This window comes from Anabas testudineus, chromosome 14 (assembly GCF_900324465.2).
Source record: "Anabas testudineus chromosome 14, fAnaTes1.2, whole genome shotgun sequence".
Taxonomy (NCBI): Eukaryota; Metazoa; Chordata; class Actinopteri; order Anabantiformes; family Anabantidae; genus Anabas; species Anabas testudineus.
The window spans coordinates 14158862-14172027 of NC_046623.1; the positions used below are offsets into that span (position 1 = coordinate 14158862).

At 38.2% G+C, this 13166-nt stretch overlaps 1 protein-coding gene across 1 annotated transcript in view; it reads right to left on the reverse strand.

The window, feature by feature from the left end:
• Positions 1-13166, reverse strand: part of rxfp2a (relaxin family peptide receptor 2a) — a 39680-nt gene that overhangs the window by 4022 nt on the left and 22492 nt on the right. Inside the window, exons 9-18 of the mRNA XM_026372331.2 lie at positions 11777-11851; positions 11178-11249; positions 8679-8750; positions 7359-7433; positions 5321-5392; positions 5157-5228; positions 4795-5024; positions 3066-3211; positions 1362-1457; positions 67-235 (exon numbers count right to left, since the gene is read on the reverse strand). Coding sequence (XP_026228116.1) covers positions 67-235; positions 1362-1457; positions 3066-3211; positions 4795-5024; positions 5157-5228; positions 5321-5392; positions 7359-7433; positions 8679-8750; positions 11178-11249; positions 11777-11851 — 1079 coding nt within the window. The remainder of the gene's footprint in view (positions 1-66; positions 236-1361; positions 1458-3065; positions 3212-4794; positions 5025-5156; positions 5229-5320; positions 5393-7358; positions 7434-8678; positions 8751-11177; positions 11250-11776; positions 11852-13166) is intronic.

Here is a 13166-nt window from a genome sequence, read left to right on the forward strand (position 1 = left end):
AAATCTATATTCGCTGTACTGTAGGATACAGTTTTGGGGGGAAAAACAATTTTGTCTTCAATTTACCCAGAAAAATCCCAGTGGAATATCCTTTGGCAGTAGGTTTTTCTTGCCTGTCAGAGTGCAGGGGAAAGCAGACCCCGTTACGTCCATAGTAGTTCCCAAACACATCCTCGTTCATCAGGGGGACAACAGCAATAATGAACCCCAGCAGCCAGATAGAGGCTAACACCACCTTTCAGCAGGAAAACAAATATGCTCTTAGATTTCAGTGCCACAATAAAACATGACAAACATTTAAAGAAGCAGGCGCCTCGTTGAGTTTCTACATTTTAATTGACACAGAAATAATTGGAACTTACTCCAAATATTTAGTTTAGCTTTGTGGCCTCCTGTTGACTGACAAGTCGTCACAGAAAGCAAACAGTAGGTGGCAGAGCTTTCTCACAGAGGGCACAGATCCTCTATCAGTCATATGGATGCAGGTTTTACAGTTGACATTTAACAACATAGTATATACACTTTTTATGTTGGATCATCTTGCTTTATACTAGAGTGCAAATCCCTCCTCTTGTGATCTTCTTCTCCAGGCTTTTACTGAATTTGCTTTGGTTTGTTGCTTCTCCCTTCAATCTCCTCCTCGGCAGATTAATTCATGTTCATGCGGATTAAAGTTTAAAACCGTCCACTGTGTTTTACATCATTCATCTGATGCGTGATCACTCTCCTCTCAATTAGTTTGGAAGCATTAAGCCTGTTTCAGAAGCAGGTATCCAACCTTCAGCTATGACACGACCCCCACAAGATGGTAGACATTGCTGCATTGGCTATGCACAGTGTTTTTCCATTGCCTTTGATTGTTATTTATTTTTTTCATACTCAAAATGTCTTGTTTTTCTATCATAGGCAGCTCTTTGTTTTTTATATTGTTTTAATGTACCTACATACCTACACAATACCAGCTGAACTAAACTGAACTGAGAGACTTTTGTTTCCTTCTTCAAGGTGTCAAATATTAACAGCTGTTGTGATGAGATTCCTTATTAATTATTTAATCTTAATCTCGATGAAGAATTTCTAAGTAGGTGAGTCCGTGAGTCAACTAACTGCTGTGTCATTTATATAGATTTTTGTAGTTTTCTAAAAATAAAACTGCTGTTGCACAGCTGAAATCCTACATTTTCACATATTTAATCATTGTTTCAGGCTCCACCTTGCTGTAATTAGGATATGTTCTACATTATTTCATTACTTCTACACATCGAAACTGACTATTATATGTTAAATAGCAAAAACAACCAAAAGGATCCAGTAAATTAATGTGAAAACAAGTTGTTTAGCAGACAAATCCCATTGCTCACCCCGGTCTGAAGTTTTCCTGGGCGTAGATTACTGAACGGGAAAACAATGACGAGGAACTTTTCCAGAGTCAGGTAAGTCAGGAGAAGAACAGAGACCTGGGGGAGAAAAACACTCAATGTAAACTTTTAAATCTATTTTCTTCTTTGCACATAAACATTGTGCAGACGTCTCAGTTCTCATCTGAAAGGCTTCATTAGTTCTAAGATAAGATAAGAAAACCTTTATTTGTCCCATAATGGGCAAATTGCATACTAACAGGCTTGGACAATTTTAATATTCTAATTCAATTAATCCTAATTTAAAGCATAGTATTTAATCCTTATTTACAGTATATATACTATATACCGTGCATATTTGTTCACCTGAGGCTACATCAAGTTCTAAGAACAAATGCAAGCTGCCAACTTTTAATGAATTAAATGAATTTACTACAAGTTTTGGGGGAGAAAACTATTTTGTTTTTAATTTACCCAGAAAAACGTGTTTGGCAGTAGGTTTTTCTTGCCTGTCAGAATGACAGGGAAAACAGACCCCATCGTGGCCATAGCCAGTTTCCAATCACACCCCTGTTCATCAGGGATACAGCAGCAATAATGAACCCCAGTAGCCAGACAGAGTCCAGGAACCTTTCAGTGGGATAATAAAGGTGCTGTTAGGATTTCTGTACCACTGAGAGGCTTACAGTGGCAGTCATATATAAGCCCTGTGGAGTCATGGACACTTTGATGGTCACCTGTGGGCTGTTGTTTATCGAAAGCCAAAAAGCTCTTATTCCCTGTCGTTTGGCGTTTTACACTTGTTTTAATCTTCTGTAGTTTTATTGGTTGTGTGTTTCACACTGAACAGCAGGGGAAAGGAGAAGAATAATGATCTCTACGGCTTTTGATAATTGTTTTACCCAGGATTCATTTGTGTAACTAGAGTCACATAAGTGTGAACGACTGTGAATCTGCTTTGGGGGTGATGAAGGCGCTGCATTAGGAGTGGCCTCTGTTAATAGTGGGTCATCAGATGACCTTCTTCACCTCTTTCACACCTTTTGTCTTCTCCATCCAGAATGAGGCCAATGTTATCTTCAAAGGAGTGACCCTTAATTGTCTTTCAGACCCAGACGGATGGCTGAGTGTTGTTCTGAAGAGCTGACTCTCCTGTGCTGTGCCATGCATTAGTGAAGTGGTTTTCCTTCCTTTTTATGCCTGCCACACCGAGCTAGTAAGTAAGAACTGATGAAGCCTTTCGGATAAGAGGTGAAACGTCTTCAAGAACTTCAAAAACTTCAGAGGCCAATTGCCTTTTGCCAATTGGGATAAAACTTTCAGGTGCATCTCAGTCATAAAACACTACATAAATTAACATTATTCTTCACATACATTCATGTTTTTCATCTCTAACTTTAGCTTTTAAACTCAATGTTTAATTAGCACTAATGTAAAGTGAACACATTTACATTTAGTGCTACCAGCCGTGTTTAAAGTGCCACAAAAGTTCCTTGTTTCATGTTAAGCTTGCGTAAAAGTGATCACAATAAGTTCCACACAGGATCAGTGAGACAACAGGATCAGCAGAATTTAGCAGGTACAACTGAGAGCTTATAAAACGGAAACATTTCTTGGATATTCATGTTTTAGAAAGCAGATCAGCGTGTGTCCTTGCAGGCGTGTTCGTGTATGTGCGGATGTGAATTAGGTGTTAATCTAAGTCACCTCTGAGGAGAGCATGGCCAGGAATCCAATGGTGCGACACTCCACACTCTCCATCCATATCAGGGCATTGCGATTGTACTGCCCGCGAAATTTTACATCAAACACTCCAACAAAGAACAGATACACACCCATGAGGCAGTCTGCACCTGAATGATAAGAGAGAGCCACCTGTCAGCTATTGGCTCTTCCTGCAGCCAACATTTCTCATCAAAATAAACACAACAGAACATTTTTGGCAACTGTAATCACATGTGTATGTGGGAGAGATACAGTAGGTGAGTCAAGTGGTTAATTTAAGACTCAAGGAAGTCATCATGACCTATGTTTTGTTATACTGCAAAATGTGGATCAAAAATTACAGGTAAAAATAGTAAGGTAACATTTTGAAAAGACATATCCTGAATATAGGTGAGAAATCAGAGCGAGGAGACAGAGGCCTGGTGCGCGAACAAAAGGAGGAAAAGGAGTGAGTGGCACAGAGGGGGAGAGAGTCACAGTGACAGGATTTACATAAGTACACCTGGCAAAGGAGAAGAAGAAAAGAGAAGTGACTGGGAACATGAAACGGAGACATAGAGGAGAGGAAACAAATGGTGTATAAAGATGGAGAGAAGTCAAAAGGCGTATATGGATTTTTTTATATATAGCCTCCTTGAATCTATTTCCACCACTGTTGGAAATATTCTGTCATTTGAAGCACTTTCCTTTCATTTATGCAGCAAACAAAAGATTATTTTTTTATTTATGTCATATATTATATACTGAGTATGTATACTGAGTCTCCTATATTAAGGTTATTTTGTATTTATGGATCTTTTATGGTCACGGCAAGGCAAAACCATTTCCCTCTGAGATTAAAAAAGGTTTTTTGAATCTTTTTATTTTTCTTCGTCGTCAGAATTATAGACAACAATTTTCCAGGACTGGGAGGCAAAGAGAGCACAGGAGGTTGTATGGGTTGCTAAAGCCACTAGTCTCTTGTTCCATGCTGTGTTTCTTTTTTTAATCCACATATTCCCCCCTGCAATTTATTTAACTTTATAAAACCGTCTATAAAATTAAGAGGAATCCCTGTGACTGTGAAAATATGGGGAAATTGAACCGCAGGAAGTCTGAAGAGCAAGCTCAAGGAGATATTAACTATAGCACCGCTGCTAAAGAATAAAAAAGCAATAATGTGATCACAGTCAAAGCCAAAAACCTGCTGTTTTGTTAGCTTTTGGAAACTGGTGTTGACCTGTTCCTGACTCCAAAACAACCTTCATTTTATTTGTGTCTATTGTAACATAAATATTCGCCTTCCCACCTGATAACCAAACTGAAAAGTCATTATGACTATGAATAATAGAGACGTGAACTGTGGTTTATATGTCTGGAACCAGCTTAGCTGACTGAAGACCCATTTTTATTGACCTACTTTACTAGTTTCCTAGTAAATACCCTCCTCATAGCACTGAGACAGATTCTCAGAGTCTTTCTCTGCACCCACCTATCAATGCACAGTGACAGTTGGAGTTGGGTCCAGCACAGGATAAGTGGTAAACCTGATGGATAGATGCAGTCATTGCTATTTCTCAGTTTTTTATATACTTTTTGTTTACTTTGCTAGGGGCGAGTACCTCTACCTTGCAGAGTCAGAGGCTACATCTGTTTAAGTAACTGTGCACTGGTAAATAGTTTGTCTTTTATTGTGTGACTCTAAGGTGCATAGCAGTGCATGACTACTCACAGCAGAGGACTTTGATGCAGGCCGCATGCAGATTGTTCTCAGCTCGTATTAGTGACCTCATACCGATGACTAAGAGGTTACCAAAGCAGGTAATGAAGGCCATAACCCAGACAGACACCCGCAGTACTATGTTAGCCAGCAGGTCCTCAAAAGATGAGATGCCATCTGTGTTGGGCTTACAGGACCTGACATGAGGTGCATATGAGCAGTACTGGAACTTCTTAAAGTATCTGCCATAAAAAAAGAATCAAGAAACAAGAGAAAAAGACAAGAAGACAACAAGATAAAACACACAAGGTTTGGTTATTCAGTGAAGACAGACACATGTGAGGATTGTATAACTCATGTGGGATCATACGTACATGTGGGAGAGATTCATCATAGGCAGGAACATCTTTGTCTGAATATCTGGAATCTCGATCCCTTCCAGCGCCCTATAGAAAGCAAAAGATATTTTATCAACACACAAGCAGCAGGGTGTTTATTTGTCTATTTATATATGTTGTGTGTGTGTGTGTGTACTCACAGAGACTGAAGATGTGTGAGGTGGTTGAAATGGCTGGGGTGGATGCGGAGATGGGGATTGTAGGAGATATTTCTGCAACAAGAAACAGACCGTGACAAACTCAGTGAAGCTTATCAGGATTAAATGTAACGTGTGACAGTAAAACCCAGGATTGTCTTTGTTTTTTATTAAACTAGAAAACAAGCCAACGTGACTTTCAGATTTCAATCCAACACTTATTTGCAGTTCAAACTCTCCTGCACAGCACAGCACATTTGTGAGTAGACGTTATAAAGCAGTGTGTGTTTTCTGCTTTACATTATACCCCCTCAGTTATATTTTAAAATATTTTTCCAAATCAGTTCACGTACTATATGTCTGCTTTTTTTTTTTTTTACAGTGAGACTAGCACTCTGTGACAGCATTTGTCTGCACTTCATTGTTATGTAGTGCTTGTATTGCAATAGATAACCCCAAGGCTGCTATCCGGGGTTCATCTCAGTGCTTGGCTCCACTCTACAGTAGCAGTACTCCGTTTTTGCCCAGATGAAGGACAAACACGGACACGACTTTTCACAAATAAGGCTCGAGTAAACATTTCTTTAAAAGATGAAATAAATATGTGGTGGATATTGTTTTGAATGTGACTTCAGGGTCATTCAGACCACAAACTTCTAAAGTGCTGCACATTGTCTGCACACTAAACAGATGTTGATTTATTCTGACATCATCATGTATCACACATCAAATATTTGTATATATATAAAATGCAGGTGCACGCTGGTCCTGGTAATTCTCTTTTCATTCTTTCCCTTCAGTCTCAGACCTGGAAAATATTACTCATAAAGACTCAAAACCCACTCAGTACAATATCAGTGGTTAAGCAACAGCCCCATCTCTTTCTCTGCATTTCTGTTTCCCAGTTTGTGTTTATGTGTTTGTGTGTGTGAATGTGTGGAGGGAAGGATCATCATTATCTCTGCTGGAACATGATATTCTGATGTCAATTGTGCTGCATGTCTTCTCTGTGGGGGTATTGAAACACTGTCATGCTGTGTAAAACTTAAACTGGTTGAGAAGTTTTGGCAAAGCTGTATAATGGATGACAGGAGAGAGAAAGCGATAGGGACAACAAGTTGATTAACGCTGTACTTCCCTCCTGTGAACAGACAGCAATGCAGTTTTTTATCTTTGAGAACCACTGAAGTAGAAACAGCTAATTGAGTCCACTGGTTGCTCTTTGGCTGAGTGAAAGGACTAAAGAGACCACACACAAACATATAATGACATGAATGAAAAATGATATAATGAGTGCATTTAAAAAAACTGTGTGAACTGATTTCAGACTTAATTTAAAGCAGGGAAGTTTGCCTACTTTTATGACACTTTTATCTCTATAAATCACTGAAAGTAATTTGTTTTCCAATGCTTCACACCCATCTAATGAAACTGTTTGGGGCTCGTTAACTTATATAATAGCATTATTCATGAGGCAGGACTGTGCCCGGTGGTCACACTCGTGGAGCTGTGTGTTATTATTACTAAAAAGTAACGATACAGAAAGTGATCTTAGAGTTTCATCAGTGAAACAGTGACCCTAAGTGTATAAAGTAAATGTGGCATCAGGAAAAGTCTCTTCCTCTTTATGCATTTGGTTGTGAGCCACAGGCACAGGTTGTTTTGTGATTGTCGTGATCAAACACCCACATTTGTGGAGAACAATGTTTTACTATGAAAATAAATACATAAAATAGGACTCTTCTTTCTACTCATTTATCCATCTCAGTGTTACATGACACTGAGCTCCAGTTCTTAGTGCGCATCACAAATTCTTTGGTGAACCAGGTTTTGGGTTCTGCTTTAACAGCACTGCAATCACATCTCTGTCAGCAGGGTCCATGGGTAATGTTCTGTCTTTCTTCACAGCAGGAGGCATTAACAGTAAGAGAAAGCCATGTTCTCTAAAGTGTTTTACACTCAATTTCACCGTAATCCCCTCCTGCCATAGAGCTCACATAATGAAACACCCCTCTCCTCCTCTCAGATATCAGGTACTCACAGTTTAAGGAGGGACTTGGAGAGGCTTTTAAAGGTGTTTTTTGGTAACTCTCTGATCCTGTTGCTGGACAGATTCCTTTAGAGGATGAGAGAGAAGAGCAGAGCAAAGACAGTATGAAAACAGATTCAGTCACTCATTTAGAGTTTAGTTATTCATTATATATTATTATACTGTCCACATATATATATGTATATTTACTGTATTTCTCTGTTGATTTACTTTTGTGTTTTCTCTACATTATTTGTAGTCTTTATGTGCACAGAAAGTCAGTTTTACTGTTGGAAGTTAATTTCTACGAGGAGAAAATTTACTCCAGAACGTCCACTCTACTATACACAGTGAACAGTGCTTAGGGGATATACTGTATACTAAATTGTTGCATTCTTGTGCATTTATTTATTTTAATTGTACTTTTGGATAGATTTTTGTTTTTGTTACTCTCATTAAACTTCTGCACTGCTCAACCATCAATGTGCTCTTGCTACTTTTCAAAAGTTTTTAAATCTTATTTTCTGATTATGAGCTCCTTACAGATTTGAAAACAGATATTTAATGTCTGCATTTAATTAAGCAAAATAAGCTTTTCAGGGATTTATACATAATAAATAATGGTAAAATAAACCTCAGCTATTAGCTTCAATTTAATACAGCATTTAAACTCAAGTTTAATAGACTTTTTTATTATCACATTATCATTTTGTGTTCAGTTCAAATTAGTTTTATTATACAGCATCATTTCAATGTAAACCATTTAATACATGTTGCTTGCTGTACCTTAAGATTCTTACTGTACATTCATTTTGGAGTGAGTTTTTATTTTCAACATTTAGTCATTTAGCAGACGTTTTTATTTCTAATTGATAAAGCAAAGATCCCTCTAATTATTAACATAATCAAACTTCAGCTACAGACTAGAGAACTTATAAATAAAATAATGAAATATAATTTACATAATCCACTAATCCAGCCATAATGAGCCCATCATATTGTTGTAATACTGAGAGACTTTCATTAGAATTTAATTCATCCTAACCACTGATGATAAAACGGTATAGTTGTTTAACATTAATAGTTGAAAACAACATTTACTGTATCATGTTTTTCATGGTTACAGATTTAAAATAAAAAAACATCTGCTGTTAGTTTGAGTTAGAACAAAGAACATCCATCCAGTGAGCAATAAGAAACTCTGCCTCCAGCAGAGCATCTATATATATAGACATTTCTGTCAGTAACTGATTAGACGGCATCTTAGCAAACTGATTTTGTGAACAGAATGAGGAAGATAAAAAACAAAACAAAACTTTGTTTGCTACTCACAGTTCAGCCAGTTTCCACAGAGACTGGAAGGTGTTTTCAGGGACTCTTCTTATCCTGTTGTCCATTAACAATCTGAACAGGACAGAGCAGCTGTTAGAAACCATGAAAAGTGGTGCAACACATTTCAGTTTCCTGAGGTGGATCCCTGGTGGGACTGGATGCAGACTTATTTGTTGCAGCACGTAAACATATGGCTACCAATTCCTGCCTGAAAAAGCACTTTCTGCACAGTGTATGAAAAGTTTTTAACTTTTTCACTCTCAAATACCTCATACATACCAGACCAGAACTACAGAGTATCGCAAGAACAAATGGCAGCTACACGGTACATACTTTGCTCGAGGACATCTTAACATTGTCTCATGTACGCAATTGCTAAACTGTCATAATCTTTTTGATCATCATGGTTTGTCGGCTGGATTGACAACATTAATTTGCCAACATGACACACGCAAGGAAAGGTCTTTTCAGTCGTGATCTGAACACAATGTTCATAAATGTCACAAATAATCAGGATTGTGAAGAAGAAGAAGGCCACATTTGTTTAGTTTTAAAAATGAAAAACATACGTCATAACCAGTGAGGCACAGCATGAGAACAACACACACCTACAGGCCAGCATGTGTGTGTGTGTGTGTGTGTGTGTGTGTGTGTGACTCATCATCCAGTCAAGGGGTAAGCAGAATACAAAATCAGAGAATTTACCCCGCAGAGAGACGGTACATTTAATTTACAGCCAACAAAATCTTACAGAGGGTTATAAATGTTTCAGAATATAATAACTGGCTCATTTACCCTATTGAGGACGACTGTGACTTATAATAGAAGTCACTGTCAAGCTACACCGACTTTGAGGACACTGCTTGATAAAATCAGCAGCACCACTGGATAGCATGAAAACTACAGGAAGATTGAGATCCTTATGTGATCTTCAAATGCGAACACTAAATTAGTGTGCAGGTGTTGCTGTTTTCATAGAAAGCATTCCACACAAAGACACTAATGTGTTATTAATGCTGTCACACAGCTTGGAAATCAAAGTGTATTTGTGTTGGGAAGCACGGCTGAAAGCTGGCGAGAGTGGCTGAGAGTGTGTCCTCTACTTTGTTGTATCTGTCTGACATTAAGTGCTGCATGTCGAAAAATGTCCTTCAGCTGAATAGAAATTCTCCTGCAGTATTTGCTCCTTGTACTCAGCAGTGGTTTCAACTCCAGCCTGATTTCCATTAACAGTTTAGGTGTAGTTTGAGATTTCTCCTCACTATGGCAGGGCTGCTGCTAATGAGGTATAGTGTTAGAATCAAGCTCCTTTGTCCTTTGAGGAACTTGTCTCACATGAGTTTATTTCAAACAAGCTTGGATTACTGTAATTCCTCTTACTGTGGACTCGAGTCTGAAGCCAGCAGACCAACCTTATCTTTCTGCCTTTAAAAAGTGACTGTAATCCTGTCTAGGACATCTCAGCTTAACTCCCTGTGGCTCGGCTTCTGTGCTCAAAGGACACTTGATGTTTGGATGTCTCATCTCATCATCTTAGCCCTGAAGACCAGGTGTATCAATGCATTGTTGCTCATAAAGCTATAGACATGCATGCTAGTTTAATTGATCAGTCTAAATGGCCCATAGGTGTTTGTCTGTCTCGATGTGTCGGCCCTGTGATAGATTGGCGACCAGCATCTGCATTCTATCTGCTTTTGTATACAACAACATTTTAGCATGTTGTATTCATCAAACACAGTGAAAGGTACTGCTAATTAATGCTAAATTAAAGGTAATGTTAGTCACAGTCTACCTCTCTTTTTACCCTTGTTTAGATGTTTAGAAAAATGCAGTTTGGGTAAAATTGGACATTAATTAATTGATGCCAAAGTCTCTTCTGTCATCAACACAGCTGGAGAAGAAACTGCTATCTGTGTCCTCGTTTGTGCAACTTGTTCTATCAGAAGGAACAGGGTGCGCTGCCGAGCATTTGTCGTTGCTTACGTTCATTAATGAAATGAATAAAAACAGACTAACGCGTCTCATGCATGTGTGTGTGCAAGAAAAAGGGGAACTAAACTGGAAGACATGTGAGGAGTGACATTTCTGGATTTAGTTTTCCAATCTCTTAAGAATTCAGAGTTTGACCTGAACATATTTGATTCAGCTGACAACAATAAAAAACACAACTAATTCTATTTGTCTTGGTTTTAAACATTTAAGAGAACAGGGACAGGAAAACAGGATTATGTTTATGCACCATGGAGTCTTAAAGCCCCAGAGACTGAGCGAGCGCAAGCTTTTTAGCGTTAATGCCCAACTTATCAAATCTATTAACTTTTACTAAACGTTTAATTTTTGAATAAGTGTGTTAGCAACTGTGTGTTTAAACAGTGGAGTTCTCTATGTGAGTAAAGATGACACAGCAGGAACACAAGCAAATAAGTAAGTAGTATAAGTATTATAGTCTAATAAGTCTATAATTTTAAGAAACATAAAGTTTTACAGTGTGTTACTCACAGAACTTCAAGCTTGCTGCAGGTCTTCAAGATAGAGTAGTTGAGAGTCTGAATCTGGTTTCCTTCAAGATCCCTGAAAGCAGAAATGTACATAAGGTACAGTGCATCTTTACTGTACAGTATGTATATTCATTAAATTGCTGTGTGAGTTCATTCGATTTTTGTTAAAATGTTTTTCCATTCCTACTAGGTTTATTTCAACTGAGCATAAAATTAGGAATAATGTTAACATTTGTCTGGTAGATGTTAAGAGTGACATTGGCATTTAAATATGTGGAGTGATGCTGACTACACAAGGTCTTTTTATATGATTATTCGTGTCTTGACTCATCTCGCAGGTGCTCGTCTGTCTGCGTTCGCTGACCAAAATTGCTGGTCGAGCTGGCCAAACAGAGCAACATCATCTAAAGACACTTTATGTGTACTCAGGAGGACTACTCTGATTTTCATATTGTCAACTACACAAACCCCTGTTACGTTGATCTTTTAATGTGCCCACACAAGCACGAAGACACGCAACTGTCTGTCTGCCAAATTCTTTAGAGAGCAGGCGTCTTCTTAGTCACACACATTTCCTGTACACTGTCGGAGCAGACTCACAGCCAGTCCAAGGTAGGCATGTGTTGACAGAAGCTCGGTTGAGGAAGCTGCTGCAGCGAGGTGTCCACCATGGATCTGACAAGAGTAGAAAAAACATGCTTGTAAAACAGACATTTAACTACACAGGACAGTCGAGTTAAATGTGTGACAGGTGATGCACTCTTGTGCAGATTGCAGAAAACAAAAGACCTGTGTACTGAAATAGAGAGAAACAACATAATAAATGACCAAACACAACCTGTTAGACAACAGGAAATTAACTGTTCAAACAGTGATCCTGAAAATATAAAGAATAAGCTGACATCATTCAACCTTCGCCTTGTAACAAGCTAGTGCAATTACTGAGTAATGGCCAAATTGTATGCAGCATTAGGTTAATTTCATTTAAAGTAGTTGTTTTAGATGCAAGAGTTTAGTTCGCCCATTACAATGAACATTCACATTGTTACCTTCAGCTTTCAGTCACCATTAAGAAATGATTGTGTGACGATTTGTCTGACTCAATACGCAATATGTTGTTATATTTTGATAGTTCTGGCCGCTCATTCTAATTGTTTGGTGTCGTATTGACCCTAACAATAGTTAACTTATTGTTATTAACATACTAGAATAATAACTAAAGCACCATTTTTACCACAGGACCTACATTTTTGCTTGTTTGCCATAAAAAGGAGCTCAAGACATTTCAGTAGCTTCTTGTCTTGATGTAAAAAGTGACTTGCTGTCATGCTTTTGATACGTCAGCGGACTAATTTTCTTAATCTTTCCGGGGGTTTTGATCCCTGCCAATGGAAATGAATCCCCTTGAAAGAGCTTTTACCCAAGGGAAGATTCCTGAACTTTAGATCCTGGGAAAGAAAAGTACCAAATCTCTCTGGTGGAAATGCTCATTTATTACAGCAATATTATTTTACACTAGAGAGTAAAACTAATAAAATGACATAAAACAATATATTTTTATTAACAGGATGGATTAACAGTCAGGCTTAAAACAAGCTGATGCTTTAGGGCATAGCTGTGTGAACAGTAACGTAAATTATAGTTCACACGTGTCCAAATACACTTTGATAATTTGTTGGGGTCAACACTTCAGACAGATGAGGACAGATTCAGGGACAAGTGACTCTCCTCTGATTCATCAGATGAACAGAGAAACCAGAGGAGAGACATTAAATGAAAAGGACACCTGACATGGACCTGACAGAATGAGTCAAGTGATGAGATGTAAACAGAGAGAGAACAAAATCAAAACGTTATATTACAAAGACCAATAACAAGGGCTGATCCGAGCAGGTCAGCGAGGCAGATACTGGAAGATGATGAGGAACCAAGCTATAGACTGAGAGCGAGACTAAAGACAGAGACAGAATCCATTAAGGATGGACACTAA